Source organism: Sardina pilchardus, chromosome 6, assembly GCF_963854185.1.
Source record: "Sardina pilchardus chromosome 6, fSarPil1.1, whole genome shotgun sequence".
NCBI classification, from domain to species: domain Eukaryota; kingdom Metazoa; phylum Chordata; class Actinopteri; order Clupeiformes; family Clupeidae; genus Sardina; species Sardina pilchardus.
In genome coordinates, this window is record NC_084999.1 from 34,340,999 (window position 1) to 34,356,814 (window position 15,816).

At 38.3% G+C, this 15,816-nt stretch overlaps 2 protein-coding genes and 1 long non-coding RNA gene across 6 annotated transcripts in view; 2 read left to right on the top strand and 1 right to left on the bottom strand.

Annotated features, from left to right (window-relative positions):
* Positions 1-862: 862 nt before the first annotated feature.
* Positions 863-2,350, bottom strand: LOC134082233 (protein Bouncer-like). The gene is made up of 3 exons (XM_062537882.1): positions 2,209-2,350; positions 1,943-2,062; positions 863-1,067 (listed from the first exon to the last, which is right to left on the bottom strand). Exons 1-3 carry the CDS (start codon positions 2,258-2,260, stop codon positions 865-867), a joined length of 375 nt encoding a protein of 124 aa, XP_062393866.1. The 5' UTR covers positions 2,261-2,350; the 3' UTR covers positions 863-864.
* Positions 2,351-5,400: 3,050 nt separating this feature from the next.
* LOC134082212 (uncharacterized) lies at positions 5,401-6,518 on the top strand. Its single transcript, XR_009939600.1, has 3 exons — positions 5,401-5,505; positions 5,973-6,034; positions 6,263-6,518. It is a non-coding gene; the product is annotated as an uncharacterized LOC134082212 (long non-coding RNA).
* Positions 6,519-7,487: 969 nt separating this feature from the next.
* msh5 (mutS homolog 5) overlaps positions 7,488-15,816 on the top strand; it is a 137,449-nt gene continuing 129,120 nt past the window's right edge. For 2 of the 4 annotated variants that reach the window (XM_062539650.1, XM_062539652.1), the window contains exons 1-4: positions 7,507-7,600; positions 8,892-8,991; positions 9,075-9,195; positions 9,287-9,367. In XM_062539650.1, coding sequence (XP_062395634.1) covers positions 8,902-8,991; positions 9,075-9,195; positions 9,287-9,367 — 292 coding nt within the window. In that variant the 5' untranslated portion in view covers positions 7,507-7,600; positions 8,892-8,901. Of the gene's footprint in view, positions 7,601-8,891; positions 8,992-9,074; positions 9,196-9,286; positions 9,368-15,816 lie in introns of all 4 variants that reach the window. The other 2 variants (XM_062539648.1, XM_062539649.1) reach the window with 2 other exon arrangements.

A 15,816-nucleotide genomic window follows, 5' to 3' on the forward strand; every position in this document is an offset into this window, starting at 1 on the left:
GTTGGGGGCAGTGTATCTAAGTTAATCATAGTGTCTATGAACTTTAAATGTTCATGCATGACCTACTGTTTCACTGATGTTAAAATAATAAACACTCACAGAAAGACCAAAAAGATGAAGTCTGTGATTTCAGTGGTTTATTTTAGCATAGGCCAGGCCTACAGCCTCACAAAGTCATAGTATACAAGTTAGGTATAACCATAATAAATCCAGTGGCAGATTAGCTATATTAGCAGAATCAGTAGTGTCATTTCTTGGATTGCAAACTTAACTTCAAACAACCCTCAGAGGTGCTTAACAAAGTCAGTAGGATCATTTACATAAGGGAAGTTTACATATAAAATGCCTACATTTTAGGGTTGCTGTGCAGTGCTTAACTGGCCTTGAATTGACAGACTTAAGTCAAGTCAAGGGCAGAATGTGCATAGTCAGAAGTGTGTAACTGCACAGATTTGAAGAATATGGCCAGTAGAAAACATTAAACCACAATTATAAACAGAACTATGAATAATCATGATCTTCACAATGAATCTCAATTGATTTAGGACATTCCAAACGTTTGACTGATAAATGGCATGACTATACTGGAAAAAGTCCTCACCCCCCCACCAAGACCCTCTCCACCTTCCAGCAGAAGGTGCATCGTGCAAGACCCAGGTTCTGAAACATACTGTAGATGTAATGTTACATGATTCTTTTATGTTATCTCAGACAACTGTATAACTGTACAAATGGGAGTACTACATTACATTTATTTTCTGTCTGAACACCCCTACAAATCAACACCGAGTTCCAAGAAATACAAGTAGACCATACAGCATTATCATATTTGTAACAGTGACTTGACCTTGAGGTGAACAGGGATCACTGTAGGAGCATGAGAAGAGAGAGCACTGTGCCTGCCCAGAGGGGCCCTCTGCTGGTGGCTGGGGCTGCATTACACAGGTGAGTATCACAGCATTCATTTGTGAAGGTGAAGTTCAGACCCATAGCATATTTCTCTCCCGTAAGACCACATAATGCTGAGAGGATGCAGCTCTTCTCATACAGTACAACCTTGATGTCTCCTGTTTTGCAAAGAAAAAGTGCAATACAAACAAACATGTTTCTTGCGGATCTTCAATACACACAGCACATTTCACAGTAAATACTGCATATTGCCTAATGTTATGAGGCCCAGTAAATCTGATTCTTTTGAGGATCTGAAGGACTGCATCTCCAGTAACCTCAACTAACTTATTTCATACTAACAACACTGTCTATATGTTTATATTTCTGTGAAACCTGTAATATTCAGTCTATCTCCATGGGCTTTATCATAGAATACAATCACTGCCAATGATGTGTTTGCCAAGTTTTAGTCTGTTGATGCTACGTACTGTGAGTATGGCTGCACAATTTGGGGAATATCTTATTGTAATTTTTTTTTTTTTGCAGATATTGTGATTTGTGATTAATGTCAATAATGTCAATTAGTTGATTCAGTTCAATATTCTAAATGTTTCTAAGTTGTGCCGCTTCTCATTGGTGAGCATGCCTATGAGAAGCACAGCACTCCTGATTATCTGTGAAACTCAACAATCAGAGGTTCTGTGCTTCTTGCACTATGCACACTCACCAATTACAAGTGGCACAGGCAAGGAGGATAACATGAATATAGTATTTTGCAGCCCTAACTGTGAGGACAATATACAGTATGTCCACAGCAATGACAAATTCAGAAGTCCTCCTCGATAATTCTGCATATTTCTTTTTTTTTTTTAATTAGAACTGACATTGCAAAATTGTCATGATGTCAATTTGTGTGATTGTTCCGAGTGGATTTTCAATGCATTAATTAGGACAACTTTTTTCTCCAGTTGTCAGTTTAAGTGGTCTTGTGTTCCAAACCAGTAGGCCTATACTGATGGAGGATGCATGCATGTGGGCAAAGTGTGTTTACCTCGCTGTCCTACAGCTCTGCTTGACAGACACTGGTGGGCTGGGGGACACTTCTGAGGGTACCGGATGCAGTTGAGCGGGGAAATGGCAGGAAACACACATGTGTAGCAAAACAGAGGTACTGCAAAAGTGATAGGCAATACAAAAAAAAATCTGTGCTTTTCATCACAATACAACACTTGAGGTATTAAAAGATAGTTACACAACAAAAGTACACACACTGACTCCTGTTTCTGTTACTCCATTTATCTATCTGACCTCACTTACCCACAACTGGAAGCAGAGAAAGTAGAATGAGGAGGTACAGAGGGCGAGACATAATCTCTTCTTTCTCTCGTCTCTCTGTGGTTACTTTGTTGTAGAATGTTAACAATAGAAAAGCTAAACACAAATCCTTGTAATGTAGATGTTTTCCAGTTCCAGTTATTTGAAATCCCAAAGCTTGGCTAGAGCCAAAGACAGTGATGTTCAGCTGTGCTGTTATTAGTCTGTTTGCTCTTCTTGTATCAAAGTCCTGATGTGTGCTTTCTTAGTCCAATCGGTGATGATCCTCATGTCCCCACCCTAAGATGTGTAACTTAATTTTCATTCCAGCAGTAGGAAAATGAATTTCAATGGGTATACTGTATGAGAAACTTACATACTCCTTCACCCAGCCCTGCTCTCCTGAAGCTTGAGCCTTTTCTTGTTATTTGATGCAATTTATTAAAACAGTTTCACATAGAGCTGAACTGTCCATACATGTTTGTGCACACTAAAAAAGACCAGAGAACTGACTTTTGACACTTCTCCAAAAGCAGCAGAGTGAAGAGGCCTGTGATTGAATTTGTTAATAGAAGACGTGAGGAGGCTGAGAGTACTGTCAGGTGATGTGGTATCTTGTGATCTGGACTATCCTCTGGGCTGTCACAGTCCCAGAGAAAAGTAAGGGTGTGATGCCAATGATACTTTGTGTTTTTCTCCAAAGTAAATATTTTACTGTATAGTCTATTTCACGTTTCATTGTTTTCAGTGGTGCAGACAGAATAAAACACCCATATGAACCATTCTACTCCAAATGGCTCCAACATGGTGCATACCTGCCCCTCCCCTTTGATAGCCTACTTTATAAACCTTCACAGCATCAAGCCTAACAACAGACTGTTTCCATTCAGCCATAATAACATTAGTGATGTTCCTTTGTGTTACTAGGAAGAGAGGCTGAAGTGTTTAATGGGGTTGTGTAAATTATGGCCACACATTCCTTTATGCACCTTTGCACAAGGCCGTTTTTTAATGTTTGATGTGAGATTAATTACACCCGAGTTGCCAAAAATACTTGGATGGGCAAACCACAAAAACAAAACACAAATTATAGAACCTGTTATGTTGACTGAGACATTAGCCCCGCACAGTTTCTAGCTTGTAGGTTATCAGCGTACTTGCAGCACTAGCAGCTAAAATCCATGGGTAGTCTGTGGCATTTCATTAAAGGTATGGGTAGAATATCCTGGAAAACGATTCCAGCAAAGCTGCATTTTGAAAATACACAGGTCAAAAGTCCCAACCCCTTTCTTCAGACTTCCCCCGAAGTCACGCCTCCAGAGTACAGGAACGTGCCATGCTTGTTCACGAGTGAGAAGGAGGAGCAGATTGCAGTTTGATAGATGCATCAGAAGCCAATCATTAACAGTCCGTTCAGTATGATTGGATAGTGTTTTTCCTGGATCGTTTGTTCTAGAGGCCACTAAAACTTTTCATTTTTGTGTAAAAACTTTGAATTAATTGGTTGCAATGGGGCTGTGAAGAGTATTTCAAGCAATACGTTAAAAAATGCTCCAGAGAGCATGCTCCAAACATCTCCTACCCCACCTTTAAGCGCCGGGAGGGAAGCTTACAACTGCACAGTTACTATACTGCTGGCAACAGCTTTCACATGGAACATGTATGCTGCACTCAAGACTGGAGTAGCTGTGCACCGCATTGTCAAAGTTGTGATCAAAGACTACTTTTTTTTTTTTTTTTTCCTTTACACATCTTCATTCATTTTAATTTTATACTAATTTCTATATCAAGTTAAACTATGATGGTGGTTCAACAGTGATCAGTGTGACAGGATCATAGGCTATGCCACAAATGGGTGGCGAGGGATGGGCATATCGATAGGCTTGGACAAAAAAGTATTGCCTTAATGTAAATAATCATCTGAGATTTTTTTTGTGGGAATATCTATTTGTTAACATTTTTACCCTATAATATATTCGTCCATAGACTTATAATGGGGCATAAAGAGGGTGATAACACACAAAGAGCAGCTTATTGACCGGGTTGGCCACCCAGGTTGTGATCCTGGGACACCCTAGATTTTATTTTTGTATGACAACCTTACAGCAGCCCATGTCTGATTTCCCTAAAAAAGGGGGGGTTTGCCCCCTGGGTATTTTGTTGAGCACACTGTTAAAAATGGCTGTAGGTTTTACAGTACAGTAGCCTACAATAAAATTCAACAGTATGATACCACTTCATATCATTACAGTACAGTGCTGTAGTTAATATTGCATTTTGGGTAATATTTGTGCTTACTGTAACCGAGCCTGATCAACATTTCTTTGCTGTAACTTTATTGTAACTTTGTTGCCACCTTGCTGTATTTAACAGCCACTACTGCCACCTCGCTCGCTAAAGTTTTGCCAACCGACGTTACGTCTCTGTTGTGTTGAAGACTGGACTGGCGAAGTTATGAATTTACTCCGAGTTATTGCAGTTTGGTGAGTTTGGTTTTCACATACATCAAGCTTTACCACGTATTGTGCAAGTTTACGTTCTAGTTCATGCAAATCTTTTCTTAAGTAGAAGATAAGTTTAATGGGTGCTTATGTGTTCTAGATAGCTAGTGCTAGCATGTAACCACAGCTATATAGGCGGGAGCTTACTACATATTAAATAACTACAGGGTGTTCGTTTAACTTGAGCGTATCTTGTATTCTGTAAGCATTCATTTTAACGTGTATTCATTTGGAAATAGAAAATGTCGACATCTGTGTGAATGAACGATACGCTCGTCATAGGGAACGACGATTCATCTACTCGGTTAGACTAGCAGCTAGCCTCCCCAAAAGTCTGCTTGGCTAGACAGATTACCAGTGTGTGTGTGTGTGTGTGTGTGTGTATGAATTAAATTTTAGAGGTATAAAAATATCGGTATCTGGTGTTATTTACACTTAGAATACAGTAATTACGTGGTCTAGAATAACGATTGAAAACGACGATACTCAGGCTAACATTATTTTAGCACGTCAAATCTGTTCATGTTTGACCCTGTAGCTTAGTTGTCAGGCATAATTCGCCGTTTTTATATCATAGCGATACATGTGATTTTGTTTGAAGTAGCCCAACATTTATTTGCTAGCTGGAAATAATTAAGGAAAGTCTTCAAGAGTTGCTAATAGTATGGTTTTGTCTTTTTTTTTTTTTTTTACAGTGAGCGGAGCGGACAACTGATCCGAGGAGCACAGGCATACAAGTATGTCCATCCTAAACTACTGTTAACATCCTTCGACGGATTCTCTGTTCATTCTGGCTGATGTAAGTATTGTTGTTACAAACACATCTATCATCTTATCAAGCATTCTGCTTATCACACATCTATTCATTTTGGTTTAGTAATAGTATTTCATTACAAACTCATATTACTGATGAATTGTACTGCTCTGCTGAGTAACATGCTTGGTAATGTTTTATTTGAAGGTGTCTACATAAGATTGACATGAGCCTGTCATAGACATGACATGATATTTATCATCAAAATGAATGACTGTTGTCAATGGGTGTTTTTTTTGTAATGTAAAGTTGACACTGTTTGAGGTGCATACATTACAAAAATTGAATGGCACTTAATGACAGTAGCCATAAATGTTCATGATACTTGTTATGTCCTGATGACAGGCTCATATCACACTTATGTTGACACTTTCAAATGGAGTGTTACCAAAGTTTTCACTGAAATGTACACCACTGAAAGTGTTTTTTGTTTGTTTGTTTGTTTTACATAGGTCACTGGCAGACATCGAGGGGGAAGAGAGTCTTCCAGACACACCCAGAATCATTATGCTTGGTATGTATATTTTTCTTCTTGATTTGTATGTACAGTTAAATCCATTTAATTCCTTTGAAATACACCTGTCTTGACTCACATATGAACTTCAGTCACATCCCATCCTTAATCCATAGGGTTTATGATGACATTGGTTCACTCTTTGCAGCAATAACAGCTTCAACTGTTTTGGGAAGACTTATCACAAGATTTAAGTATGTTCATGGGATTTTTTGACCATTCTTTCAGAAGCGCATTTTGGAGGTCACACACTGATGTTGGACGAGGCGACTGGCTCTCAGGATCCGCTCTAATTCATCCCAAAGGTGTTCTATTGAGTTGAGGTTAGGACCCTGTGCAGGCCAGTCAAGTTCATCCAGACCAAACTCTGTTATCCATGCCTTTATGGACCTTGCTTTGTGCACTGGTGCACTGTCATGTTGGAACAGGAAGGGGCCATCCCCGAGCTGGGCTTGGTCCCTTAGTTCCAGTGAAAGGAACTTTGAATGCTTTAGCATTAACCAAGAGATTTTGGACAATTCCAAGCTCCCAACTTTGTGAGAAGTGTGTGTGTGTGTGTGTGTGTGTGGCAGCCAGAGCCATAGAGGGATGGTGTTCTCTACCTCTTGTGACAGCAGTGATGTTTTTTTAATTACATGTTAAATGCAATAATATGAGTTGCTGAAGAATTAATAAATATATTTTATGTAAGATTGTGATGTGTTTCTTGATTCATGCATGTTGTAATCACTTACATGCTTAAGTCTAAATTAAAAAAATATATATATAATAAATTAATTAATGAAATAAATATTAAATGCAACTGAGGAATAGGTCAAATTTGAAAATAAAATAATAACAGTAAAGTACTGTATTGTCTTATAATTACTGTACACTACTGTAAACTACATTACAGTACAGTATTGCTCATTTAATATACAGTAAAGTTCTGGCAACCGTGCTGCCTGTACTGTACTGTAATTTTACAGGATTTTTTTTAACAGTGCAGTAACACCAGTGACATGAATCCTTGGGACAGATGCATTTTAATAAAAATAATTATATTAATTTGATATTTTGTATTTACATATTTGCCTATGTAGCCTACTTAATGTGCTAATTTAACTGCAATAATGCATACATAACTATTTCAAAAACATGTTTTTAGCCTCAGAATTTGGCCCTCAATCTGTATACTTGAGGGTTGGGATGGGCACTTTTGTGGTGCCTGGAATCCTATAAAATCAATTTACAAATAAATACTCTCACTGTGATGGCTCAAACACATGTGGTTGTATAATTAACATATTGTTTTACTTATACAAAAAATTGCAACAAATAGGCCTAGGTGTTTTTCAAAGTGTAACAGATCTGCAAAGTGTCGGGACAGAAAAGTGTGCGTTTCTTTCAAGCTATGTGTGCAAATATCTTGTTCAGTTATTGCAACGTTCGACAGGAACATGATGGCTATTCGCCGGAAGTTCAGGCAGGGTTCACTCAAAGCCATCGATGACATTATCAGGGCACTATGATGGCAGCATTCAAAGCATTTGAATAGGTCAAAGAGGGAAGAAGGAGGTTAGACTGGTAAGTGGGCATGATCTGGTGACTTCACTGAAAAAAATGACACTGACACCTTTTGAAAATAAGGTATCTTTCATCAACAAGGCATCGCATTCGCTCAACACCAAGTTAATGCTAACGTTATCGTAATAGGGTGGGATGGGAGCTAGCATAACATTAGGCGGGAGATCACAAAGTTGACAGTTCAGAATTGTTTTTATCTGTAATGTTGCTCGAGCAATATTAAAATTACTTGCTGGAGCAACGTGTGTAATGTTAGATTAATTCGAGGTAGTAGCTAACGTTAATATTTGCTTAATATTTGCTTCGAGGGAATGTTAATATTTACTTCAACTTTACTTACATTAACTTTGTTAATGTAGCTGATTTGAGACAGTTATGCTAAATTGTGCCTAATTATGGATAACAAATGTGTTTGTGTGTGTGTGTGTGTGTGTGTTAATTGGAGTAGTGTTAATGTGTAAACGATGTATAATTTCTACTGAGTTGGTCAGCTGCGTTTGCTAACGCTAGCTTGTAACAGAGCCGTCTCTACGAGCTATCCTCAGGTTCATTCCTGAGTTAATTCGGGAATGAGGTAACATTTAATTTTCAGTGCTGGGAGACTACTTCTTCACACTAACTAAATACTCGAGAATATCTCTCATTTTACTCAAAAGGACTAACGTTACTTCTATTATGTTAAGGTGTACAATTCCTACACTTCACAGAACTGTTGAAAAACTACACAACATTCAACTAGTTACTCGTCACTGGCTCTCTTTGCAGTTTATGGGTGATTTCTGTTTTGGCCCAATGATTTCCTTACTCTTTTTTAATAGAATTAGACAAATTTGGACAGTTTGGTGACTTTACCTGGTATTGGGCATCAGGTGATTAGTCCGACATAGTGCCAATCCAACAAAACCCCGCTTTTTTCACTGACAGGTGGTACTCTTTCCAAACATTTGCCTACCAGAGACTCTGATAGATATAATACAGCTTGAAATCAGTCTCCATTGTGACATCCAGGTGTTTTAACCCTAAAGGTCAAAGTCACCAACCCGTCCATGAGGCTTTGCTCTAGAAACAGTGCCCAGGAGGTAACTGGTTCAAATTCACTTCACCTCTCTTTCCTATAGAGTGGCTCTGGCCATTTAATTTACTGTTTGTGGTTCCAATCCGCATACTTTTGCCAGAAAATATCTATCTCTGACAATATCTGCCATTGAACACCCTTCTCCCCAAATATTGGCATAGGCCATACTGGTAGATCACTGATGTCATTGTTAATATGTCAATCTTTGGCTGTAAGACAGGGCAATATGGCCGGAGCAACTGGAGCTGAAGAAAGAGTCATAACTCCTCAAGCAACAAGTCTTCAGGGAGATGAGGATGAAGAAGAATCTTCTGGTGTAAGATACATTGTTCCTCTAAATATATTCACTTCTCCTTCCTCATTTTTGTCCTCTTACCTTTTGTCTATTCTTGATGACAGGTCTATCTTAGTGTTCTCTCACAGAAAGAACAAGTAGGGCTGAGTTTTTATGACAGCAGAGACTACGTTCTGCACTACATGCCTGATGCTGCTGATAACAACCTGCAGATATTGAGTAAAGGTATGAGATCCAGGTGTTGAATTTGCTATTGTTGTAGAGTGCAATCATACTGGAATTTACAGAAAATCCACTATGTCATGTTTTAATCCAGTGATTCAAGAAGTCAGTCCCAAGGTAATCATCACAAGTGCCAAACAAGAATATAGTATGGCTCAGTTCATCAAAAATCTAGGTAAGTCTGCTTCATTGGGGTTTTTTTTGTGGGAGATTTTTGCACCAGGAGTAATGTTTGTTCATAAAGAATTGTTATTCCTAATATTCCCCAAATATTTTCCATTCTATTCTGGAACATGAACACTCTTCACATGGGGCATGTCACAACGAAATGAGTCCTATGTCACAAATGTTCACTCCAAGATATAGTAATTTGAGAGTGTTGGTCAGAAAAAAATGATTTGCATATCATTTTTTGGCCTAAATACATTTCTTAAAGGTACAGTACACTGTGTAACATTTTCAGTTGTTTGTTAAGAAAATCAACATTTCCCACTCATAAATATGGCCTCATTCATGTTTAATTACCACCACCACCAATTCAAAGCATACCTATTGGCTTAGAAATCCTCATTTGAATATACATGAGTGTGGGTCAACTTTATGTGTGCCATTTTAAAACAATGGTGGCCAGAAAGGGACATTTGTGAAATACAGCTCAGGCTAGCTTTACATGAAACTATCTGAACCAAAAACGCAAAAGTGGCGTTTCGTTCGCACTTTTAATTCCGCATTTAGACAAGCATTTTTGGGTGAAATCTGCATGCAAATGGAAACGCAAAAGTGGGTGACATTCCATTTTTATTGATGCAGTAGACATGCCAGATGGCTAGGTGGCATCACTACCAAGACCAAGTGCCTGCGTATAATCTTTCTGCTTCTTTTCTACCTGTTCACTAAATACAGTAAACAAAACAACTAATTAATGAAAAGACTCTTGAATGTAAATGACAGCGCCTAGGGAAAGTTGACGCTCCGCAGGGATTGATATGTCGATGTTCTCCGGTGTTGTCGCATGCTTGTCACGTAATTTCTGTGTGACGAGAAACACAGTTTTGCGTTTTTCATCCTTTACACGGTGACGCGAGAGTAGAGTGTTTTTAAGATTCCCACTCTGGAGGGTGGTCTCACTTTTTTTTGTATTTTCAACCCCCCAAAATGCTGTTACCATATAAATGGGCACCCGGTAAAATGTTTTGCGTTTTTCACCCTTGAGCGTTTTTGTGTAAAGTGCCCCTCAGTCTTTGGTTGCTTCATGCAAAGGAAAACAGTACTTTGATAACATTAGTTTGGATTCATCTGCAGAATTGACCTACATTCAGCAATGTAAGTTATGAATCCATTTCCTACAAGCCACATGTCCTCCTAATATTCCAACATTAAGAGAAAAAAGAGAAATAAAGAGAAAAAGAACTTTGTGATCTGTCACTGTTTCAGCAAAGCTATTGTGCACAGCCACTTGTTGACAGTTGATAAACTAACCTGCGATTGCATTGCTAGAACTACCGTAGTAGATTAACACAAAGTTACTGCCTCATTTGTTTTGTGTTTGTGACGGACTGTGCCTTGGTTGATGATGGTTGTTAGGGTTATGGTTCAGTCCGCATCAACGGGACGGACCAACCTAACCAACCTAGACCATGCCAAGTTTGGTTAAGAGTATCTTGGATATTGGATATTTCAATGTGGTATTATGGTGGCAGCATGGAGGGGAGTGTCTCCAGGATGCTGGTTTCACTGTTAAGCCTTCATGAGGTGTCGTGGGCCTAACTTAACGAAACATCGATGAATGAGGGTGCCCTCTTGATAACTCCAATGACATGCTGCATACTGTATTCTGCTGTTAGATCGGCCATTTGTCTTGTGTAAATCAGGGGCGCCGCCAGGGGGGGAAAGGTTAGGACGATTCTAAGGGCCCAGCACTGACAGGGGGCCCTTTGAGGGCTATCAATAATATTTTAATAGTTCAAGTTCAAGTTAAGTTTATTGTTGCATCTCAGGTATATATATATCAAAGAGCAAACATCTTAGGTCCCCCCCAGCCAACTACTATTTTCACTGTAAGAACATAATCTAAAGCGATTTCAAACACCCCTATTGTGGACTGTACCATTTTCAACCACCGTGGCGCTAGAACGGAGATAGAAAATGACTTCAGCAGTGTCAACATTGAGTGACAAAACGCTAGGTAAATTCCTCCAGTAGGCTAAATAAGTTTTGCTGCTGCTGGGTAAATGTATCTTGCTAGCAGACGTCTAGCTTGTTGAAAATCATGTCATGTCGTTTTTACCCCCCACCCCCATGTAATTCGAACTATGAGCAGCAGGCTATCCTACCCCCCAATTTGCAGTCTGCATAGGTGCGTGCATTTTAGAAGTTGCCAAGTAAATTATGAAGTCTGGATATCACAAACGCAAGCAGAAGCAGAGAGCTAAGAGGGAGAAAAAATGTCACTCGTTTTTTCCAAAAGAAAGGTAATTCACTGACACTGGATGCCATGACACAACACACTAGCTAGCTAGCTAGCTGATAAAAGAGATGATTTCGTTTAGGCTAAACCTATCAAAACAACAATTTGAAAGAACTGCAAAGTGGCCTAACAATATTTGCTCATAGAAGAAAATCGATATATTCCATAATATGTACCATGGCATTTTCATTTTAAGGCAACAGTCTATTCAGTGTGATTCAGACAGTTGTGCATTTTTTTATTAATAAAAATAATAATTATATATAATATATATATATATATATATATATATATATATACAATGGGGAGAACACGTATTTGATAGGCTACCATACTAAAGTTGCCTAAAAAGAGGGATATAAAATCATCATTTGACAATTGATCTTAATGCCTTAATAAAAAAAAAGAGTAAACCGCTAAGGACACCAGTTTTCTTTGTGATTGAAGAATGTAAATAAATAATAAATAAATGTTCTTCCTTAAATGCTAGGGGGAAGGAAGTATTTGACCCCTATGTTAAATTCCCATAGGAGCAGGAGGATTTTTAATATGTTTTTATTTTTAAAGGCCAGCTATTTCATGGATCTAGGATATTACTAACTGTATGCATCCATGATAAAGTTCCCTTGGCCTTTGGAATTAAAATAGCCCTACATCATCACATACCCTTCACCATAGCTATAGATTGACATGGTGCTTTTTCCAGTAGGCCTATTAGCCTGTTTGATTTGCATTGAGCTCAATGAGCATCAAACAGGCTAATGATTGATTTTTACTCCTTTTTTTAATTAAGGCATTAAGATCAATTGTCAAATGATGATTTTATATTCCTCTTTTTAGGCAACTTTAGCATGGTATCAAATACATGTTCTCCCCATTATATATATATATATATATATATATATATACATATTACTTTATTAATTATACATTTTTTTTTTGAGGGGAAGGGGGGCCCTAAATCGAAATCTTTCATGGGGCCCAGAATTTCTGGCGGCGCCCCTACTTGTGTTTGTGACCATTGGTTGGCAGATTGGTGGTTAGCATACTTCGTTAAGTTAATTTGAGCAGGGGCTTCTAAATATGTTTTTTATAGAAAAGGAGGTGATGCCCACAGTTCTGGAGAAACCAGTGAAGAGTTTGGGAAGGTGGTATGATGCAAGCCTTAGTGATAAGATACAGGTTGAAGACTTGAGACAGGACACTAGGCAAGGTATCGCAAAAATTAAGTCAGGGCTGCCAGGTAAGCTTAAGTTGTCTTCAGTTTGGTTTATTGCCTCAGTTAATGTGGCCATTGACAGTTTATGAAGTTCCTCTGTCAAAGGTGTCAGAAAATAGGTCAGAGTCCCACGCTGCTTAAAGAGGACATAGAATGGGTGAATCAAGTATTGTACTGTGTTCTCTGGTGTTAAAATAGTATACAGTATATTCAAATAAACTCAACTGCAATTTTACAAGCCCAATTAACCCTATGAGCCCGACTGACGCAAAGTGCGTCATAAAACACACCCATTCTTCTCTGTTACGTTGCTCCGCGATTATTAGTCACAGCGAGATGAGACCTATATTGCAGGAAAGAGCAGAACTGGGGCTTTCCAACGAGACTAGACACTTGTCTGTACGATCAAGTATGAAAATAAAATAAAATCATGAAGTTAAATCAAAGTATATCATATTTACAGTCTATATTGCTCTGCGTTCACCAGTGCATCCAGTACTCTCGCTTGAATTACTCGCAAACCCGGCATCGCACAGACATGACACGCATATCAAATGAAAGAGGGGAAACGGAGCTTTCCATTGATACCAAATACATCGATCCATTTGTGTTATAAAAACAGACGAAGTGACAAACAAATAATAATGTCATACAGGGCTGTACACTGGGAGCAGGTTGTCACAAAAACGAGTAAAAATATATTAGTGCGAGTTTAAAAAAATGAATACTCGCACACGTGCGAGTACTGATTTCAACCCTTTCATTCGCATTTTGCTCCTAAAATGAATCCACACCAAGTGGATCAAAGTATAGTACAATTTTCAATTATCTGTATACAAATTTCAGAGTTGACAACTCTTATGCACCTGGCTAGACACTCACGCTTTCAGCATCAACCTCGCGCTCTCACACATGCAAGAAATGTTACTCCAAATCCATTCTTCTTTTTCTTCAATCTGTTCATTATCAGTTGGTGACTAGTAGCAATTACCGGTGAAACGGTAAACCATGATAAAACTGTTGACTATAACAATTACCGTGTTAATTTCAAATATTATTATTATCAATATCACGGTTGATATAACACGGTGTAGACACCGTGCGTTAATTCCTCCCAGCTTAACCCGAGCCTGCATTTGACATAGGCCTGGTAGACTTCTCTCGCTCTCGCTCTCCCTCTCCCTCTCATGCGCACCCGCCCCTCGACATGCACATCCACAATCGTGAAAGCAATGACGCATAGAAGACGACTACGTTAGCTAAATTAAAATAAAATCCGGTTAGCATCATAGCATACTGCACAAAATGTATTAAAACTCTTGCATTCAAGTTTACTGATCATCTCAATGTTTTCCAACTCCAAGACTGAAAAGGGCCTGTCCCAAGGAGGAAAAGTATTAGCCTACCTTGAAACTTAAACACACGTGGGGAAACTGAACAGTCCAACCACTATAAGCTAGCCAACTATACTTTGTTTACAATATTTTGAGGCTTCAAGACGGCAGCTGAATTAAAGAGGCGGAGTTGTAATATGAATAGTCATGATGAATGATGAATGTCATGAATATCAGAAATTTCAGTATATAGAATATATAAAGAATTATATTATATACTATACAGATATTTAATATTTTTTTATAAATAATATGTATATTCCTTATATATTGTGTTTCAAATAAAGACAAGCTCTTTCTACGCCTTATTGTTAAAAAATCATTCACATTATATGAAAAGAGAGCGATAAAAGGTGACCTTTTGGCGTAAAAGGCGATGCAATGAAAAATGTGGGTGCACCTAAATTTTGTGCTGGTGCACCTACAAAAAAAATCTAGGGGCACCAGTGCAACCACCACAAAAAGTTAGTCTGGAGCCTGTTGCTGGACACTCATCTTTTCTATTACACCGGAAATATTTGTTTTTACCGTTGTTACTTCTTAAAGTGACAGGCACTCAATTAGACCTACACACCACCCCTGTAATATCATTAAAGACAAGTGTAATCAATATGAAGTATTCAAATTACATTGAATTTTAAGCTTTAAGTAATTCTGCAGATCTTATAATGCTATGAATTGTTAACAAAATGTATACAAATTCTGAATTCAAAATATGAAATAGAAACCAGACAAGCCATTTTAGAGACTAAGATTGCCACTGCTGTGAATGATCTGTATCCTGCTTAAGGCAATAAGGTTTTCAATGAAATTTCATAGTGCTCCTAATTTTTTTTCTGTGCTCCTAAATTTTTTCATTTAGGAGCACCTATGCTCCTAGTGAAAAAGCTAAGCGTACAGCCCTGATGTCATATAGCTTCGGCTACCATTACTCTCGTTTGATTTACTCTTGAAACCGCGATCAAAAAGTTATAGCACGCATGTCAGATAAAAGAGGAGAGCTAGAGCTATCCAGAGATACCAAATACAACCTTCTAGGCATAAAACAGACGAAGTGACAGCAAAATAATAACTTCATATAGCTCCACTTACCCCATGTTTTTGTGTGGCATAATAGCCTATGTTTATAATCCAATGTTATCATGTGTTTCTCTATGGCAAGGCACGTTCATAATACGGTTTTGAGATCCTAGCAAACTCCTGTATGGTATCCAATTCAAGACTCATATTGCATCCAAATTTGTTTGACAAATAAACACTTTTTTACCTTTACTTTGTTCATTGCAATGCAGTAAAAAGATATTATAGAGAATCATCATCTGTGCACGTCATGTGTGCTACCACGCAAGCAAGTCAGGTCAGATCAGCTAGTGTCACAAATATGGAGCGCAAAAAGTGTCAAAAAGTAATTTCTCATCACTAAATGAAAATTGCCATTTATTTCTGGATGGCACACACCACATATTTCTGTAAATTGCTCAGCCCCAAAGTATACCTCCACCATGGTTCTTATATTGCCATTTTCAGGGCAGTCAGGCCTACAC